General features: G+C 37.5%; 1 protein-coding gene and 1 long non-coding RNA gene across 2 annotated transcripts in view; one reads left to right on the top strand and one right to left on the bottom strand.

The window, feature by feature from the left end:
* The window catches only part of POLB (DNA polymerase beta), a 27,311-nt gene extending 8,292 nt beyond the window's left edge, over positions 1-19,019 (bottom strand). Inside the window, exons 1-10 of the mRNA XM_059384153.1 lie at positions 18,796-19,019; positions 18,399-18,456; positions 15,381-15,447; positions 11,917-11,991; positions 11,265-11,323; positions 9,172-9,221; positions 7,022-7,073; positions 5,297-5,351; positions 5,121-5,193; positions 495-565 (exon numbers count right to left, since the gene is read on the bottom strand). Coding sequence (XP_059240136.1) covers positions 495-565; positions 5,121-5,193; positions 5,297-5,351; positions 7,022-7,073; positions 9,172-9,221; positions 11,265-11,323; positions 11,917-11,991; positions 15,381-15,447; positions 18,399-18,456; positions 18,796-18,856 — 621 coding nt within the window. The 5' untranslated portion in view covers positions 18,857-19,019. The remainder of the gene's footprint in view (positions 1-494; positions 566-5,120; positions 5,194-5,296; positions 5,352-7,021; positions 7,074-9,171; positions 9,222-11,264; positions 11,324-11,916; positions 11,992-15,380; positions 15,448-18,398; positions 18,457-18,795) is intronic.
* Positions 19,020-19,073: 54 nt separating this feature from the next.
* Positions 19,074-19,937, top strand: LOC132006470 (uncharacterized). Its single transcript, XR_009401108.1, has 2 exons — positions 19,074-19,116; positions 19,224-19,937. It is a non-coding gene; the product is annotated as an uncharacterized LOC132006470 (long non-coding RNA).
* Positions 19,938-21,664: the final 1,727 nt, after the last annotated feature.

The following is a 21,664-nucleotide window of genomic DNA, read 5'->3' as shown; positions in this document are numbered from 1 at the left end:
TCCTCCTCTCTCTCTCTCTGCCTGCCTCTCTGCCTACTTGTGATCTCTCTCTGTCAAATAAATAAATAAAAATCTTTAAAAAAAAAAAAAAGGTATACATTCTAAAATCAAAAATGTTTTGCCTGCATGGGTTTTTAAATAGGAATAAAGTTTCTTAATATAATATTGTTTAATAGAAAAATATCCCCTTAATGAAAACCTGAATATTATACTGGATATTTCTAAAATATCCATGAAAGACAATAAATACTTCTGGCAATGTTTTACTAAATTTCATTTTGTTTTTCCAAAATCAGACCACTCCCTCCATTCCTTGTAGAACACCACTGTATATCCCTTTGCCTTTTACAAAATTCAGTCAGTACAAAGCACTTGCATTGACTTTTCAGAAAGATTAAAACAACAATTCATTCGAAAATATCCAATTATCATTTTGAAAATGATATTCACTGCTGTGTAACACTTGGCACATTTGATTATAAATTCTGTGGTACCTGTTTGGTTGATTCAGAGGTAAAGCTTGGATGGGTCAGAAGAACGTCCATGTCACCACTGGACTCTGCACCTATGATCATAAAACATATGAATGGAATTCTCTCCACATAAATCTATCAGGCAAATGGAGCCAAAGTGATGTCACATTGAGAAGCCTTACTTCTTATAGCCTAACTTTCTTTTTCATTGTACTTCATATTCACAATTAGTTACAAGACTTCAATTTCCTGTCCAACTATTCAGGTATATTGATGTCAACAGAAGAATCTGGGATAATAACAGTAATTGACATTAGACATGCAATATATACAATTGCTAAATGTATTAAAAATGCACCTAAATAATTACTCAATAACGGATTAAAACATTTAAAAACAACATTCTTGCAAAGATGACATTCAAATGGCCAACAGACACATGAAAAAATGCTCATCATCATGGAAATGCAAATTAAAACCACAATGAGCTACCACCTTACACCTGTCAGAACAGCTAATATCAACAACACTAGAACCAACAGGTGTTGGTGATGAGGCTATGGAGAAAGGAGAGCCCTTCTTGTGCTGTTGGTGAGAATGCAAACTGCTGTAGCCACTCTGGAATACAGTATGGAGGTTCCCCCCAAAATTAAAAATAGAACTACCATATGATCCTAGAATTCCACTACTCCATATTTACCCAAATAAAGTAAAAACACTAATTCAAAAAGATACATGCATTCCTATGTTTATTGCAGCATGATTTACAATAGCCAAAACAGGTGACCAACTATCCATGGATAGATGAATGGATAAAGAAGATGTGGTATATATACACACAACAGCATATTACCCAGCCATTAAAAAAACAATGAATCTTACCATCTGCAACAACATGGGTGGATGTAGAGTGTATTATGCTAATTGAAATAAGTCAGCCACAGAAAGACAAATACCATATGATTTCACTCTTATGCAGAACTTAAGAAGCAAGACAGACAAAGTCAAAAACCAGATTCTTAAATATAGGGAACAAACTAGTGGTTGCCAGAGAGGATGTGGGTAGGCGGGGATCGGTGAAATAGGTGAAGGGAATCATGAGGAGGTCTGAGAAGTGTATGGAATTGTTGAGTCATTAAATTGTACACCTGAAAATAACTGCATATTATACTTGGATAATATAACATTTAGTTTTATTATATAATATTTAAATATTAAATATAAACATTTAAATAACATTAAATATAATAATATAATAAAATATAAATTTAAAACGCTTTTTTAAAAAATACACTTATGAACACTATATATATATATATATATAATATATATATATGGAAACCTCAAATTAAACAATATGTCCTAACTCTGTGAAGATTAATTAGAAAATCCATTTCAATTCTTATGACTGAATTCATTTAATGAATACTGGTAAAAAATTACTATTATGGTATCATGGATAAGAATATAGTATTTGAGGGGCACCTGAGTGGTTCAGTCAGTTAAGCATCTACTTTCAATTCTGGTCATGATCTCAGGGTCCTGAAATGGAGCTCCACATCAAGCTCCCTGCTTAGTGGGGAGTCTGTTCTCCCTCTCCCTCTGCCCCTAGCTCTATCCCAAATAAATAAATAAAATATTACAAAAAAAAGAATATAGCATTTTATAATGACAGATTTTTGATCTGATCCCCTACTCTACAATCACATAACTTTAGGAAGATTATATAAAATTGTTTATACTTCCTTTTATTATAATACTATGAAATTTTGTCTCCATTTAAATAGATTTTTTTCACTTTAAATTTTTTTCAACACTGCAAATAAGTACTATATATTCCTCTAGGTCTCAGTTTTTCTGTCTATAAACTAGTAAAAACCATTCTATAGGTCATTGTGCAACTAAAAACATATGTGAAAGCATCTAGAATAGGACCTGCCACACAGCTGGATAAAATAATACTATTTCCTTTCTTTGTATTTTTAGAAATACAATACATGCAAAGCATTTTTTTTTTTTCCTTCCAAGATTTTACTTAATTCAAGTTAGCTGGGGTGCCTGTGTGGCTCAGTTGTTAAGTGTCTGCCTTTGGCTCAGATCATGATCCCGGGTCCTGGGATCAAGCCCTGCATCAGGTTCCCTGCTCAGTGGGAACTGGCTTCTTCCTCTCCCACTCCCCCTGCTTGTGTCTGTCTCTCGCTGTGTCTGTCAAATAAATATATAAAATCTTTAAAATAAATAAATAAATTCAAGTTAGTTAACATTAAGTGTAGTTTTAGTTTCAGGAGTAGAATTTAGTGATTCATCACTTACATATAAGTAAAACATGTTTTTGGTCACCAAAGTCATGGCAGTGTCTCTAGACCACCATCTTATACATCAATAACGTTTAACCAGATATTTCAACATAAAGAAGACTAGATTTAATGTGTACTGATTCCAGCACATTCATGGAAGCTATTTTAAGAAAAAAAATTTTGTCTTCATTTCTTTCTCTTAAAAGTTGTGTCTTTTCCCATCTACCTATCACCAAAAATGTATTACTCTATCCATTTAAAAAGCAAACAATTATTTAGCAAAAAAGGGAAAATAATTCAAGAATCTATTAACAAAAGAACAGATAAAGAAAGTATGGAACATCCACATAACCAAATGTTATGTAGCTATAAAAAATAATAAGGATGCTCTCTACATACTGATGTGGAAAGATCTCCAAGAGGTATTTTTAAGTGAAAGAAATAAGGTACAGTACTGTGTATATATTATGTTACTTTTGTGAAAGAAAAGGGGAAGAGGACAACAAGAATGTATATGCACTGGATAAAGAAGATGTGCTACAAATGTACAATGAAGTATTACTCAGCCATAAAAAGAGATGAGATCTTGTCATTTGTGACAACATGGGAGGGACCTAGAAGGTATTATGCTAAGTGAAATAAGTCTGACAGAGAAACAAAAATACCACATGACTCACTTATCTGTGGAACCTAAAAAACAAACCAAATATAAACAAAACAGAAACTGGCTTACACATACAGAGAACTAGTAGTTGCCAGAGGTGGGGGGAGGTGGGGAATGGATAAAATAGGTGAAGGGGATTAGGAAATACACACTTCCAATCATAAAATAAGTAAGTCATGGGGATGAAAAGTACATCATAGTTAACACAATATCACATTAACATTGTATGATGACGGATGGTAACTACATTTATTGTGGTGGGCACGGTGTAGTGTAAAAAATTGTTATCCCTATGCTGTATGCCTGAAACTAATGTAACACTATGTGTCAACTATACTTGAATAATAAAAATTTTTTAAATAAATAAAAATTTAAAATGGGAAAAAACAATGTATATTCACATTTATTTATGTTTACATGTAAAACCACTGAAAGAACACACAAGAAAGTGATCATTCATAGGACAGTGGTGGGAGGGAGTGGGGAGAATGAACCAGGACAGGGGAAAAGGCAGATTCTTAGTGTATACCTTTTTTATATTAAAACATGCAACCATATAATAATAAATAATAAAAGTAATAATAAAGTAATAAAATAATAATAAAAGTAAAAATGATAATAACAAAATAATAAAAGTAAAAATAAAACAGAAATATGGGAATCCAGAAAGGCTGTCATCTTCAACTGAGCATGCTTTTGGCTTGCTGTATATCCAAGTCTGTGTTTTGCAAAATTTAGATTCCAAGGCCCCACCCTAAGAAGATTCTTATTTAGTAGGTTTGCAGCAGGATATAACAATGTGTATTTTTTTTTTTAACTTTCTAGGTATTTCTGATGCACAGAAAGACTTGACAGCTGGTTAACTTTAATCCTCTCTTTTGCAAATATGAAAAACAGGATGATGTGGAGAGAGAGCGTCAATCTACAGTGACAGTAGATTTGGCCTCAGGACCCAATTCCTTAGACCCCAGTTCAACGTTCTTTCTACTTATCAGCAATTATGGATTTAGCACTTTTTCTCCCTAACTCCAGATTCTTATAGCAGCTACCCCGGGAATTTGGGATCGCTCATCATCTACTGCCTAACTGAAACTCCAAAGATGACCAGAGATTCAGTCAGATATCTATGCCAAAAGTTTTAAATCAAGTTTTTGTATTTCAATTTTTAAAGTTAATATTTTAAAATTATTTTACCCTTCCAAATTTTGAGCCAGTAAGAAACCAGGGTTCCCTTGGTTCTCACTTAGCTTGTATTTACATATGAAAAGGATATCTTCCGAAGGACCTGGTTGTTGAGAGAACTGGTTTGGAACTCCTGTTTCAGTGACATTATTTTTAGATCCATTACAGAAAACTCAGAAAATAAAAGAAGTAAAAAAACCCCACAAAACACCCCACCACCTACCCACAGCTCACTAGTATCTAGCCAGATAGTCACTCTTAGGATTTTAATATACATAAAATTATTCTATAAAATTTATTGAAACTAGTCATTAAAATATCCTATAATAAAATCAGGATGAATTTCCTTTCATTTCTAATACATATTCCTATCTATAGACAAATAAACTTAACTAATACGCTACTGAAGTAACACAAATTACATCTCTTTGATCCATTTTTTGGTACACATTAGGCAATTTTAACATCACGGCATGAATAACCTAAGATTAAGAAGTATGTTACCTCTTCTGAAACTGCCACAGACTGTAGCAATGTATTCAGAATCCACTTTTTTAACTTCATTTAGTACAATATCCTAATAGAAAAAAAATTAAGTCAGTATTCTAAAAATGGCTTTTCACCAAGTGACATTCTCAATTCTAATCAGAGAATACAATTTAAATTTAGCACACTCTTACTTGCATTTGTAACATCTCTTCCCGAGGAATTCTTTTCTCAAAGTCCTCAAAATATCTATAAAGACAGAATAAGTAGACAAAAGATTTTTGTGAAATTTAAATCTTCTTAAAAAGTAAATTGCCTACTATATGATGTGCCCTTATACCAGCAGATCATTCAAAAATCAAGACTGAAGGGGCGCCTGGGTGGCTCAGTGGGTTAAGCCTCTGCCTTTGGCTCAGGTCATGATTTCAGTGTCCTGGGATCGAGCCCCACATCGGGCTCTCTGCTTGGCGGGGGGCCTGCTTCCTCCTCTCTCTGTGCCTGCCTCTCTGCCTACTTGTGATCTCTGTCTGTCAAATAAATAAATAAAATCTTAAAAAAAAAAAAATCAAGACAAGTTCAGTAAGAAGATAACAGTAAAACTGGGGGATGGGAATAGGTTTATTTCTTAACTTAAACCAAAATATTTAAATGCCATCCTTTATGATATTCCAGATACTTCATCTAAACTTGTTTTCAGTAAACTTCACCTTCATATACCAAGAGTAAATAAATATATTTAAATTAGTATGTTTCCAAATTAGTCTGCTCCCTACTGGCAAGTCAAGGGCTTACAGTTTATTGCTCTTATATCCTGCAAAATTTTATTTTAAAACATTATCCAGATAACATTAGGCTAAGTGAAAGAAGCCAGTCAAAAGACTATATATTGTATGATTTCATTTATATGAAATGTCCAGAAAAGGCAAATCTATATTGATAAAAAGTACATTAGTGGGTTGTCAGAAGCAGACCGGGACAGAGAAGGGCAGCTGGGGAGAAATGGGGAGTGAAGGCCAACAGATATGGCCTTTTGGGGATAAACAAAGATGTTGTAAAATCAACTTCAGTAATGGTTGTACAGCTCTATGAATGTACTAAAAACCATGGAACTGTACACATTAAATGGGTGAATCGTATGATATATGAATATTTCAATAAGGCTGTTGTAAAAATCTCAGTATGAAATAACTAAAGTGATAAAGCACTGGATCAAAAGTCATTCTCACAACAACCAGTTCTTCAGAAGATCTCTATTACATAAACACAAGAACAGTGAGAACATCCTGGTCCCCTACTGGCTCCAAGTCTTGGAAGAGCAGTGTCTTAAGTTTAAGGTACATGTTTATGTACGATGCATTAGAAAAAAATCAATTAGAAAAGGGGTTCCAGATGGTATCCAGCACATGAAATAATTATAGATGCTGAGGTACAACATTCCTACTAGTTATTCCCACACTGTTATTTAGATGTTTGGTTTTTTTTCTCTTTTTCTGTTTTTAATTTAGCATTCCATGTTCATGTCCTAGCTTCTTGGGGAGAGACTAAACTTCTTAAGAGCTTTACTGGCCCTGTTTATTTCCTTACCCTGGACCTAATGCAGTGCTTTCCACAATGTTTAAGCACAAAATAAACACCCGCTGAATGACTGATGTACTCAGCCCTACATGCTTTAAGAGGAAGTTCTTCACTAAAGTCAAGAGAATGAGGGAAACATTCAAAACAAGAAAACAAACAGAAGGTAATAACAAAACGTGTGAAAACAGGCATATTATCTACAAAGTCTGCAACAAATCTTAGCATTCCTGAATAGAGAAAAGGTCGTGTTTAGTTAAATTTGAAGAATTATTGTGGTGTATGGAAGAATGGCTATAAGAAATTCTATTACGTTTCAGGTGTCAAAAGAAAATTTGCTATCTTACTTCAACCCAATTCGTTGATGATGGTTCAACTTGTCTTCATTTTTTCTGAGATCTGTACAGAAGACACATAAAGTTAAGGTGCTAATTTAAATATTTTTGGGAAGAAGTCGCTGAATTTTGTGATTCTTTTTACAAAGGACTACTAGGAAAATACGCTGAAATGACTTTGAAAAGATAAGAAAAAAAAGAAAAGAAAAAATTCAGATATTAAGAACTAGATAAAATGTTCTTCAAATCAATGTAGTTAAAATTGAACAGTTGATTTCATGATCATTTTACTTACTGAATCAAAATTTCAATTATAGTTAAACAGAATAATAGATAAAACATACCAGGATCATACCACACTACACTAACTATAGTAAAAGGCAGCCTTATAAGAGCTCACATTGCTAACTTACAGCGACAGCAGCAGTAGCAACCACAACTTTTGAATGTTTTATGAATAAATATTTATATTGCCCATCGGCTGTTCATTCACTCCTTCATTCGATTAGTATTTATTGAGTAATAACTTGTGCAGTCACTGTGCTTAAAATTCTGTTGAAAGGAGAGGTATTATTTTCATTATTTAAAAACCGTCATATTATAACATCATATCTTAAATCTAAAAGTAACTTAAGGATGCTTGTATGGCTCAGTAGGTTAAGCCCCCAATTCTTGCTTTCGGCTCAGGTCATGGTCTTAGGGTGCTGAGATGAAGCCCCATTTGGGGCTCTGTGCTCAGTAGGGATCTGCTTCTCTCCCTCTGCATGTGGCCCTCCCCTGCTTGTGTGCACTTACTACCTCTCATTCTCTCTCAAATAAATAAAAATATAAATCTTTACAAATAAATAAACAAAAGTTACTTAATTCCACTTGGATGTTCCTTTACTGGGCACGAGTATGGGAGTAGCCTGTATGCTCCCAAAGCAACTCCCATCTGTAGTCACCTTTACATACTCACAAACATAAATTCTCTCTGGAGATATAAAATGGAGAGAAATAAGCATCTTTATGATACATGGAGCAATTAATATTTCTCAGAGCTGTATGTACACAGTAAACACTAAAAATGCAATGGAAATAATGGCATAGATGTTGATGGTTATATTATGTATCCATGAATTGTTAAATAATGTAAAAAATGTTACAGCAGATCTCTGACACTTCCAAGGTATGCAACTTTTGGGAAACAAATTCTTGACTCCTTTGGCCAGTATTTCACTCAGATAAACCAAATATGCCACAGGCAGAAAAGCACAAACCCTTTCGGAGACACAAACACGGTATAGAGCTCATTCTCTCTTATAGGACTCATACAAATTCTTAACTTTAAGTATCACTAATTAATCACGCATCTTAAGGGTCAGTTACTATTTGTAAGTACTTACTAGGTACCAACCATTGTCCAGTAAGTGCTTTTCATACATTACTGCATTAAGCCATGTGAGGCAGAAATTGTGATATTTTGTAGCTAAGAAACCAAAGCATCCTAGTCATCCATTCTAATCAAGTGTGGTGGAGAATGGATTCAAACCCAGATCAGTCCCTAGAATCCATCCACTTAACCATTTGGGTACAAATAATTGAATTCACAAATAAACCCCAAATGTCACAGACATACTGCAACAAATCTCTATTTCTATCTCCATCTATAGTACACCCTTAAAAGTATGAAGAAATAACTTATATTCAAAAGATTGCTAGGTTTAAGGAAAAGGTTTTATAACTTCTTGACTTAGACTCTACTTCTTTCACTTTTTTGAAAGCAAAAATTCCTTTAATAAAAATTGCAAGCCTCTTACAGAATCTTTCTCAATATGTATCACTTGGCCTTTAGGCTCAATGTGTAGGATTCTGTTGTCCAAAATTTTACTGGAGAAACAAATGCCATTCAAATCTAAAAATCTGCAAATGAAATCATTCTAAACCAAGAAGCCACTTCTTGCTTTTCTTGATTTTCTTCTAAGTTATAAACATAAACATGTTAAACACAGGAATAAAAACTAAACTTTATACCTATTATCTACTGTAGAGTTAAAAAGAAAATCTTAGCATCCTTTCTTATTAGTTGAGAAAAGGTTTCTCAAGTTCTAGTTTGCTAGAGCATTAACCATCCTTCAGGAGCATATCTGACTTGGAATTGATGACCTATTATACATACTCACCTTCTAATGTTTTAATTCCTTCATCTACAAACTTCCTTGCAGCAGATGGACTGCAATGAAAGAAAAGCATTATCTCAATATCAAGTGAAACTCAATATCAATGAAACTCAATATTAATACTGTCTTCTCTTGTCAAAGAGTTACTATGGAGCTAAACAAGACCTGCTAAAGTGTTGTGGTTATTTTGGTGACTTTATCCAAAAAGAATTCTTGAAGCCTCAATTTAGGAAGACAACCATAAACCTGGACATGAAAAAGAAACCTAAGCATTTAGGTGTTATAATGTACATGTACTTTATTCATAAAACAGACATACACACAGGAAAACAGATCACCCATTCAAGTAAGTTTAACTGAGGGCCTGTTATGGGCCAGAAACTCTTCTAGGCATTGAAAATACAGCAGAAATAAGACGAATAAGTGCCTTGGTCTTACCTACTTACATTGCAGTGAGTAGAGAGAAAAAAATAAACAGGTATATAAACAAACACAAAAAATCAGGTAAATGAATTAAAATAGGGTAATGTGACAGAGTGGATGGGTCCTACTTTGGACTGGGTAGCAAGGGAAGGCCTGTGAAATGGTATTTAAACCGAAATTTTATTTTTATTTATTTATTTATCTTTAAGTATGTATGTATGTATGTATGTATGTATGTATTTATTTATTTATTTGGGAGAGAGAGAGAGAGGGAGAGACAGCAAGAGAGGGAACACAAACAGGGGGAGTGTGAGATGGAGAAGCAGGCTCCCCACCAAGCAGGGAGCCCAATGCGGGGCTCAATCCCAGGACCCTGGGATCATGACCTGAGCCGAAGGCAGATGCTTAACGACTGAGCCACCCAGCACCCCTAAACTGAAATTTTAATGGCAAAGTATCTTTGTACAGAAACTGTGATACAAAAGCAGATACTCATAGCAGAAAGCAGTGTGGCACAAAAGTAGAACTAAATTAGAAGTCAGCAAATATGGGTTCTAATTCTGACTCTGCCAGTTATCCCACTTTCTGTATTCAGTGTGCTTGCTAGAAAAGGATAATAATACAGAGGCTCTCTGAAACAACTTCTAACACTTTAGAATGGCCTTAAGTCCCTAAGGAGCCATGCTCATTTTCAGTATACAAAGTTTAAAAATTTAGTATATTTTAGAATAACTTTCATCAAAATGTTGCCATTTAAATGAAAAATCACCACATATCTAAAAGACTGCCTCGGGGCGCCTGGGTGGCTCTGCCTTCAGAGCATCTGCCTTCAGCTCAGGTCATGATCCTGGGGTGGGTCCTGGGGTCAAACCCCACATCGGGCTCCAGGCTCAGCGGGAAGCCTGCTTCTCCCTCTCCCACACCCCCTGCTTGTGTTCCCTCTCTCTCTGTGTGTCTCTCTCAAATAAATACATAAAATCTTAAAAAAAAAAAAAAAAAAAAAAAGACTGCCTCATTCCATAAAGATGAGACTTAAGTAAAGTATTATAACCTTATAGTGGTTTTTTCCTAAGATTTTATTTTTTAAGTAATCTCTACACCCAACATGGGGCTCAAACTTACAACCCCAAGATCAAGAGTCGCACGCTCCACTGACTGAATGTTTGAATGTTAATCTTTATGTTGTCAAGAAGTCTCCAAGAAGCCCGCTTTGGTGGTAACTCAATTTTAAGATAAAGATTCCTTCATTTAAAAAAATGCTTGGGTGCTTGTTCTAAAATTATAAGGCACTATGTTAAGCGCTATGAAAAAACAGTTTAAATGCTTAAGATAAATGTCATGCTCAGCGAGGCAAAAGAGGCATAATCTGCAGGGAGTGAGAACTTATATGTGTTAGTGGAGTTCAGAAGGAGATTATTTCTGGCTGGGGAATCAAACTGGTTTTATGAAGGAGGTAACATTTGCCTTGAATGGGCTTTTCAAGTAGAGGTAGCACCAGAAAGACCAGCCTCAGACACATAAGATATGGAAGAGTGAACTATATGGTCAAGGACAAGGACAAAGACAAAGAAAAGGTACAGGTTTTGAAGAGAAATAGCATGTACTTATTTCAGCTCACATAAAAAAAATAAAACCAACCCAACTACTGTGTCTGCTTAGAAAATGTTTCTTACCCGATGCCACTAACTCGAGTCAGAAAATTGATAGATGAACTCGTGTCATCCTGCCGAATCTTTAAGAAAAAAAAAAAAAAGTCTAGTAATGATTTAGGAATGCTTTGAGGACTTAAATGATCTTATTGGAAATGTACTCTTAAGTCTGCTTAAGAGACCTGAAGAGCCATTTATATTTGCCTGGATAAACATCAATGGTTCTAGATAAGTAACAAAGCAGATGAAGATGTCTCATCTCTACCTTATCCCATACTTTAAAAAGGCTTATTTATAAAAGACTCTAAGCAGTATAATTATTATCAGGATGAAATAAAACCATAAAAATGCTTCAGAGAGTTTAAGAATAGAAATTCTAAAATATAACAATGTCTTATCAAAGCTTATAATTTACCTTCTGAATGATACTGAATATAAGGTGCTAATTCTAGCAAAGAGGTTAACAATCTCTAAAATGCCACATAAAATAACTAAGTATTTTACAGGAACAATATTCAAAGTTTTTAAAATAGAACACTTAAAGCCATAAACTCCACTCTTCTTTTCCCTCCTAGTCTCACCAGGTAAATAACATGTCACCCTGCAATGATGCTACATGATAGCGGCTATAAAGGCAGACACTATCATTGAATAAGCAAACAAGTTAAAACTTTACCTTTTCCAGCTTACGCAATTTTCCAGTTGCTAAAAATTCATCAATCTTTTCAGCAATCTTTGTTCCTACTCCAGGCTAATAGAAAAATAAAAATATAAAATTTACATAAATAGAATGCTTACCAAATCACTCAAAGATAAGGTAAAAACCAAGAAATGATAAAAAAAATGATAGTCACATAGCCAGTTTTAAAAAAAAGGACACAGAAAATTGAACTATGGTGAAAATACATATTCTCCCAACAAAATCTTTTAAATGATGACAAAAGAGAAGCCCTAATAAAACAATTCTAAATGACTTTTTAAAAAATTAATTTTTGTTGTAGAAAAATTAGAAAAAAGTTGCATATAGAAAAAATATAAATCATTTGTTAATTTCATTGCCCTGAAAATTAAAATAAACTATAATCTCATCACCTAACATTTGCTACATACACTTCTTTTCTGCTTATATACATAAGCAGAGTTATATGTACATGTACATACATATTTCTATATATACATATTTTATTTTTCTTACAAAAATAGAATCATTCTGCTTTGTAAAGTACATTTTTTTAACTTAAAATACATCACAAACTTCTGTATCAGTATATAAATACAACTTCAATATCTTTAATGGCTGCGTGGTATATCATTGTATGACTATACCATAATTTACTTAACACATACCCTACTACCAGAGACATTTAGATAGTTTACAAGTTCTAATATAACAAATATCATGAACTTCCTCTAGAGCAGAGGTTTTAAGCTTTTGCACTGTCCTCACCTTGGGATGTGTTAAAACACAGAATGCCTAGAATTTCTGGCTTAATAGGTTGCATTTATTTACTTACTTATTTATTTATTTAAGGAAAACTCTATACCCAGTGTGGGGCTTGAACTCATGACCCTGAAATCAAGAGTCACATGCTCTACTGACCAGTCAGCGAAGTGCCCCAATAGGCTGCATTTCTAACAAGTTCCCAGGTGATGCTGCTACCGTCTAGGTAGGGCACTTTGAGAATACTGCTCTAGAACTGCACAAACATGACAGCCACCTCATGGGACACTTTAAGTTTACATTATTAAAATTAAAAAAGATCATTCATCAGTCCCTTTAACCACACTTCAAGAGCTCACTGGCCAAATGTCACTCATGGTTACCATTAATGGACAGCACTGCTCCAGAATATAGGCCCTATGAGAGCAGAGATCCTGTTTATACTGGTTTACCCCCAGCACCTTGGCATATTGGTGCTCAAAAATTATCAACTAATGAACCCTTATATACATATATCTCTACTAGTTTCCTCAAAATAAATTCCTTAAGATAAAGTGGAATTGCTAGGACAAAGGACATATACATCTTGCCAACATTCTGCTAGATTATCCTTCAGCAAAGCTAGAAATAACCAAGATTTCCATCACTAGTAACTGAATGTCTTTTTCCACATCTTTATCCATACTGTATAATATTTGATACTTTGATCACACCATACAGCATCTTGTTTTAATTTGCAACTCTGATTATTAGTGAAGTTGAACTCTTTTTCATGTTTTTGACTTTTTATTTCCTTTTAATTTTTACTCTTCTCCTTTAAATAAGGGCTTTTTTAGAGTAGTTACAGATTCACAGCAAAATTGACCACAAGTACACAATTCCCATATACCCACAGCCCCCACACACGGCACAGCCTAGTCAATTATCAACATTTCCCACCAGAGTGCTACATTTGGTATAACTGATGAACGTACACTGAAATATCATCATCAAAGTTTACAATAGGTTTCATTCTTGGTGGTGTTGACCCTCTCTAAATGTTCAAATGCATCAATATGTCCTAATATCTCTTAGCCCTAAGTTCACCCTTCTATATTTTTGATTTATTTAATGTTTAAGTGTTCCAAGACTACTTAATGCATATTCAAGTTCTAAAAATAGCAATTATCAGACAGAAATAAACAAGACTTAGCAAGAAAAATCGAGGAGAAAATAAAAACTGCTCAGGTATCTCATTTCCTATATCAGAAGATACATACCTAAAGCAATTTAGGCCCAGGCTATTTTCTATAACCTAACATTAAAGATTAAAACGCAAACACTCATTTCAGAAATATCAGATTTCTAGAATTATTGAAAAGCACTCTCATGTGCCAAAGAGTAGGTCAGTGATTCTTAATAAAATAGTAGAAAGGAATAATGATGAGATTTTCATATTAAGTACAGTGTTGTGCAAAAGGAATTTTGGATATGTTGTGTTCTTTTTAGGGATATACCATAGGCTCAGATTTGCATAAAGTGCATCAGAGCTTGTAAAAGTTTGAATCTAGTAAGTGCATATGCTACCTGCACTTAACACAAAAAGAAAATCCAATTACTGATAAAAGGAGAACAGAATGGAAGCAGAAGTGGCTCTGGAGGTTAATAATGCATGAGTTCACCAAGCTCAGTAATCTGGTGACACAAGACAGAAACTCAGAATTAAAATCCAATGTATTTATATATTCCTTGGCTAGTCTACTTGGGGAGGATATACTGATGTTGAGAACTGTTTATAGCACACAGGATTTAAAACCTATATACCAGGGCATGGTTAGCATCGAGTAATAAATTCAAGATGAAGATGTGACACATGATTAATGTGGATAACCTGTCACTCAATCATAAAATGAACAAGATTTATGGTAATTTTAAGTTCCTGAAAGGTGAAAATACAAGGATATTTAGGGTTCATACTCTGAAGTATACATACACACCCATTTGTGAACACAAATGGATAAAGAAAAACAGAAGAAAGCAGTAACTATCAGGACCTACACTAATCAAAAGCCACATATGTTTGACATGTTTAACAAAAGATAAATAAGACACAATCCACGATTTTGAGAAACTTAGAATCTTTCAGTGAGATTTAGATGAAAGAGAATAATCTATCAATAGACAGGCTTTTCTAGGATATTCTTAGCAATATTAATGTAAATTACCAAGACATGTGACCCTCTAGGAACCATGACACTGTGACACAGCATATAGGGCTTTAAGAAAATTACAAAGAAGAGGTTACATGCAGTAATATATAAAGGGGCTTAATTATGTGATTAGTAGGTAAGATTTCTTTGGGAACACCAAGTCTCATTAACTCACATAAATTCCTACATCTGAGGATCAGAAAAAGAAAGCTAGAGACCAGACATGCCAATACCATTCTGTCACTATACAGTTCCTGAGGACTAACACTCAAGCTGAAATTGAATGTGAGTATACGAATATATACCAAGATATAGAAAAAAATTATAATTACATATACTTAAAGCAAATTTCAATCATACCCTTCCCAACGGTAGGTGTGGTGAAAACAGGAGTGGTGAAATCTGCCTGTGTTAGTCCAAGCAGCTTCAGAGAGGGAAATTGAGTTTTGTGGGAATCCACCAAATTCGTCCATGTGTGAACTCTTCCATCACCTTGCTCACTAAACTTACCAATTTCTTAGCTTCTGCTCCACTCTTTATTTTGTGTGGGTACTTCGCTATCACAGATGCTGCTTTTCTATAAAGAGAATAAAAAAAGAAATCCAGTGAGGTCTTAATTTTTCTTGAACTAGAATACACATGAGCAAATACGCAGCTTCAATTTTTATCATGATCACTAATTTTCCACATTTGTGTCAAACTTAAAAAAACTCAAGGGGATCTGGCAGACACTTGCACAACTTTCAGAAGTATCTTGAAAATCCTCACATGTGAGGATAACATAACTTTACCTGTATGTTTAAAACCAGGGAGATTCAGCAAACCAGTAGCCTTTCCTTTTTGGGATGAAGCTAGTTTTATTTATTTGTTTATTTATTTATTTGACAGACAATTACAAGTAGGCAGAGAGGCAGGCAGAGAGAGAGGAGGAGAAGCAGGCTCCCTGCTGAGCAGAGAGCCCGATGCAGGCTCCGATTCCAGGATCCTGGGATCCTGGGATCATGGGATCATGACCTGAGCCGAAGGCAGAGGCCTCAACCCACTAAGCCACCCAGGCGCCCCGAAGCTAGTTTTCAGATTGTTCCTAACTCTCATAAAAATGTGCCACCTAGTGATATTTGGACTACTGGATGCCAAACTGGCTTAAGGATGGTGTTTTTTAAGATTTAGTTCTTTATTTTAGAGAGGGGAGAGAGAGCAAGAGACAGAGAGAGAGCAGCGTATGGAGAGGGGCAGGGGACAAGAGAGAATCCCAAGCAGACGCCCCTCTAAGCTTGGAGCCCTAAGCAGGGCTTGATCCCATGACCAAGACCAGAATCTGAGCAGAAACCAAGAGTCAGACGCTCAACTGACTGCGCCACCCAGCTGCCCCTGGATGGCTGTTTTAATTTTTTTTTAAATATTTTATTTATTTATTTCACAGACAGAGATCACAAGTAGGCAGAGAGGCAGGCAGAGAGAGAAGGGGAAGCAGGCTCCTTGCTGAGCAGAGAGCCCAATGTGGGGCTCGATCCCAGGACCCTGGGATCATGACCTGAGGCGAAGGCAGAGGCTTTAACCCACTGAGCCACCCAGGCGCCCCTGGATGGCTGTTTTTAAATTCATGGCTTAAAACTGCAATTGCACTCCCCTGCGTCCTAATACTTACGTTCTTTTCTTTCATTGCTCTCATTTCTGTACCACATAAAGCACTGACCTGATTCTTGCCCATCTCCACACACATCCAGTTCAGTAATCTGGTGACACACTGGGCAAACCCTGGGAGCTCACTGATGGTCTCCTGTCTATAATTTCCACGCTAAATGTAGTTTAGCAGTGATGCTGACAAAAGCCAGGGCACATCTAAGTCTCAAGTATAAATACTGGGTAGTCTGTTCTAATATTTATAAACCTTTAAATTTAGATTTCAACTTCTCTATTAGCATATTACCATTGATGAGTCTGGAAAAGTAGGTTGAGGGCAGTTTGTTGAGGGAATTGTTTCAGTAAAGACAAGTAGTTCCAGACAAATGGTATCATGAGGCAAAGCCTGAAGGAAAGAAGAATTAAAGCAGCAAGGTTTTCTGGATGCCACAATGCATTTGGGGTTTACCATGGTAAAGAGGAAACATTTAGTTATCTGATATGGAAGAATGACAGGATCAGATAACTATTTTCAAAAGAATACTTTGACCAAAATTAAGAGAAATGTATAATCAGGTACATGTAGACAACACCTGCTTTTCCAGACTTATTTCCCACTCAGGCAAAGTGAATTACTGATTTCCAGGAAAATATTATACTCCTTCAGGTCTCAATGCCTTTTGGCACATTTTGTTTCCTTTGTCTAGACTGTTCTTCCTTTCACTTATCCCCTGACAATTTCCTTCAAATGAAATACCTCCTCTCTGAACTTAAATAGAATACAGAGTTGACTCTCTTATTTCTAAATCAAATGCGTGGATGAAGAGTACAATTACTTTAAACAGGCAGTCAAGACAGATAAAGAAAGGAGCATAATCAGTTTTTAATTATGTTGAATGGGAAGGGAAGGGGAGAGTTGAGCTCAATTTTGAAAAGATTAAGATAAAGGTAACAGTGGCCTAAAAATCTTGAGAAAAGCCCAATGAGATACAGATTTGGAGTCAATGACATAACCAGTATCCAAAGCCAAGAACGGTTAAGATTGCCAAGGAAACTATGAAAACCAGGGGGGAAAAAAGAGGACTAAGGACAGACTTCCAGGAACTACCAACATTGAAAGGAAGATGTAAGAGGTCAAAAAACAGGTATGAGTGTCATCACGGGATTCAAGAGTAAGACTTGAATGGAATGAGCTAATGGTAAATGCTAATGAGAGTCCAATAAGGTCAGATGTAGGTGAGAGCATTTTCAGAAGAATGGCAGGATGGAAATTATACCACAGTGAGATAATGAACGACTAGGGCTGAGGAAACCGAAGCAAGACAGATAATTCAAGCAGTTTAACTGTAAAGTGGAGGAAACAGACAGGAGCTAGCTAGAGGGCAGAGGGAAGTTAAGACTGCTTTGTTTTTGCTTTCAGGAGCTGAGGGACTTAGACATGTCTGTAGGCTGAGGGCACAAGTAACTGGTAGTGGGAGTCGTGACTACCATGAGGGCGCTGGTGAGTTGGAAAAGGAGCGGATCCTAGGATCAGCCAAACACCAAACAGATGGGGATAGGATTCCTTGAATCACATCTATTTCACGGCACAGACCTCATCCGCTGTCTTTCATTGTGGCTTAAAATCAAACTGTATGATCAGCAATTCATATTTGATCATGGGAAAAACACACATCAGCTACGCCCATTTTCAGTCAGAACTGGGAACTCATCAGAAATGACCCTACATTGTTCTGCCCAAATTAACCCTGAAATATTGCAGTAAGGTACCACCAGAGAGTCATACCCTCAGTCCTTGCTTTTTTCTCCTCTTGCGTATGGTCCAAATACCCCCTAACCCCTCGGCCCCGTTAACTGCCACACGTCCGAGGACTCGGGCTACCCAAGAACGCTGCGCCGTCCCACCTGTAAGCATTGTACTTGTGGATTGCCTGGTTCACGTTCTTCTCGAAGTTTGCGAGTTCTGCAAAGGCAACAAGAGCCTGGGGTGAACAAGAACCGCGAGTAAACCAACGAGAGCTGAGTTTTCCAGAAGGGGATCTAGCACCTTTGTAGGAGACAGTGAACCCCCGCTTGTACACGGGCCAGGCCAAAGACAGCCCAAATGGTGACACAGGAATCCCCCGCCGGACTGACATTCAGCCGCCAGCAATGGGCGCCGAAGGAAGACCCGCACGGAAGACTACCCGCCGCAGCCGGCCGACCCCATCCACAGGGCTGAAGGGACGGGTGAGAAGCAGGGGAAGGCAATGAAGTGGGAAGAAAGGAGAAGAAAGCCAGAGGCGCCCGGCCCGGTGCTAACCTGTGAGCATGTCGGTGATTCCCCCGTTGAGCGTCTCCTGCGGCGCCTTCCGTTTGCTCATGGTGGCTCGCACCCGAGGACCGCAGAGGGCTCAGAGCCGGGGACTGGCCCCCTCTCCCAGCTTTAAGGAGGGGCCGGCACTTGGAGAGGGGGGCAGGACCAGCCCGGCCCCGGCAAAGCCAGCCAGACCCACTGAACAATGGCCGCCTCTGACAGGAGGCGCGGCGCACGGCGCGCGGGGTGACGTCACGCGCTCGGGGCGTGCCGGGGGGCGCGGCTGGAGCGGGGCTCCCGCGGCGCGTGCAGGAAGGGATCGCGAAGGTGAGGGAGACCTGGGAGGGGAGTCTGGGCCAGAGCCCGGGTTGGGCAGCCGGTTTTTGTAGGAAGACCTGGGTTCTTAACCTAAGACGTGATGTCTGTCCTCCCAGCACGTTGCTCCGGATTCCTCTCCCCAGGAGGGGAGAACGAGGAGTCGGACTGGGAAGTCCCCGCTTCAGGTGGCGGGGTGCGAGGCGGCGGCGACCGAGACGGCTTGTGTGCGCGTCTCATCCGAGCGCAGGGAAGGTTACAAGGCATGACCTCGTGTGTGGTGGGAGCGGACGCCGGCGTCGTAGTCGCTGACCGAGGTTTCTGTAGAACAGACGCCGGGGCACAGCGCAGAGGCGTTTCCGACCTCGGGTGCGGGCAGGAGCGCGGAAGGACGCGCGGGTTACAGGAAAGCCTCCTATACCAAGTTTTAGCAGATAGGCCAACCGGCGTCAAAGGTACTTTATTTTTTATTCCCTTGCCTTTTGCGGTAGGAGCTAAAGCAAGGAAAAAAAAAAAAAAAACCCAAAGCAAAACAAAAACAGTAGGAAGAGGGGAAGTGCTTAACCCAGATAATGGACCATGAAACTGTGGTTAAAACACGGTGGACGCCTCGCTGGCCCCGTCGGCGACTGTGCACTTACCGCTCTTGTCCTGGGAGTGGTCCGTTCCGGCCCCTGTTTGGATGTAGGGATTACTTGAAAATTAAACTTAGGTGCAAATGTGACATCAGCAATATTTTATTTTACAAGTGTATCTCCTGGGTTCATACTGAACTGCCAGTTCCAAGCAATCTCTTTGTATGTAAATAAAATTAAAAACTTATTACAAAATAATACATGGGTGTTGTAGAAATGTTTGAAAAACGTAGAAATGGGGGTGCCTGGGTGGCTCAGTGGGTTAAGCCGCTGCCTTCGGCTCAGGTCATGATCTCAGGGTCCTGGGATCGAGTCCCGCATCGGGCTCTCTGCTCAGCAGGGAGCCTGCTTCCTCCCCTCTCTCTCTCTGCTTGCCTCTTTGCCTACTTGTGATCGCTCTCTGTAAAATAAATAAATAAAAATCTTAAAAAAAAAAAAAAAAGAAAAACGTAGAAATGGATAAAAAATGAACGATTATTTCACTATCCAGCTTAATCACGATTAACTTTTTTGTGACATACACTTTCGTCTTGTAATCCAGTTCTTTGAAAATTACCATTATTTTTCAATAATGGGTTAATGCTTTAGATACAAGTAATTTCTTTGATTAGCAAGGCTCTGTTCGATTGGTTTTTCATAATATCAGTTTACTTCTTAAGTTATGCTTATTGGATACTTCTATTTCTTTTTGTTCATATTTCTATTAGGAGTAGTCTGTTGTTGTTAGCTCTTCTATTTGTATAAATACTAATCCTTTTCTGCATATTGTATTTGGATTTATTTTTATTGTTGTTTGTTTTGTTTTTTAAAGATTTTATTTATTCATTTGTCAGAGAGAAAGTGCAAGCAGGGAGAGCAGCAGAGGCAGAGGGAGAAGCCGACTCCCTGCTGAGCAGTGAGCCAGGACTCATCCCAGGACCCTGGCATCATGACCTGAGCCAAATCAGATGCTTAACTGATCGAGCCACCCAGATGCCCCTGTATTGTATTTGTATAGTTTTTGTAAATATTTGTGTTTTCCCAACTTGTACCTTGTCTTTTTAAAACAGTGTCTAACCCCTTTGTTTAGATATGAGGTGTCTTAGTATTTTTCTCAGTTCAGTTTTTTTCTTACTTAATCCTTATTCCAGGCTCTGTTCATATTATTTTATTCTGAAGAATGATCACCCCTCATTAAATAAAAAAGTTTTTAGGGTACCTGGACAGCTCAGTGGGTTAAAGCCTCTGCCTTCGGCCCGGGTCAGGATCCCAGAGTCCTGAGATCAAGTCCCACATCAGGCTCTCTGCTGAGCAGGGAGCCTGCTTCCCTTCCTCTCTCTCTGTCTACTTCTCTGCCTACTTATGATCTCTGTCAAATAAATAAATAAAATCTTTTTTAAAAAAAGTTTTTATTCAGGGGTGTCTGGGTGGCTCAGTCGGTTGAACATGTGACTTCGGCTCAGGTTCTGATCTCATGATCCTGCGATCAAGCCCCAAGTCAGGCTCTGCCCTGCCTGGGACACTCTCTCTCTAAAAAAAAAGAAGAAGAAGAAAAGAAAAAAAGTTTTTATTTACCTTTGAAAAATGAAACTTACAACTTTAGGGAGTTGTGGAATCATTTTCTATATAAATATTATGCCATTTTTGTATGAGTATAAAATACTCATTTTATATGGAAGTGAGATGAGGATTATACTGTCTAAAAATCAGTGCCAAAGAATCCAAGGCAAGTGATCAATTCTCTGTCCTCATCTTCTTGGACCAACCAGTAACATTTGATCCATTTTAAACCACTCTTTTTTGGGGGCGCCTGGGTGGCTCAGTGGGTTAAGCCGCTGTCTTTGGCTCGGGTCGTGATCTCAGGGTCCTGGGATCGAGTCCCGCATCTCAGGGTCCTGGGATCGAGTCCCGCATCGGGCTCTCTGCTCAGTGGGGAGCCTGCTTCC

Source organism: Mustela nigripes, chromosome 18 (assembly GCF_022355385.1).
Source record: "Mustela nigripes isolate SB6536 chromosome 18, MUSNIG.SB6536, whole genome shotgun sequence".
NCBI lineage: Eukaryota > Metazoa > Chordata > Mammalia > Carnivora > Mustelidae > Mustela > Mustela nigripes.
This window is presented reverse-complemented; position numbering and strand designations above follow the sequence as displayed.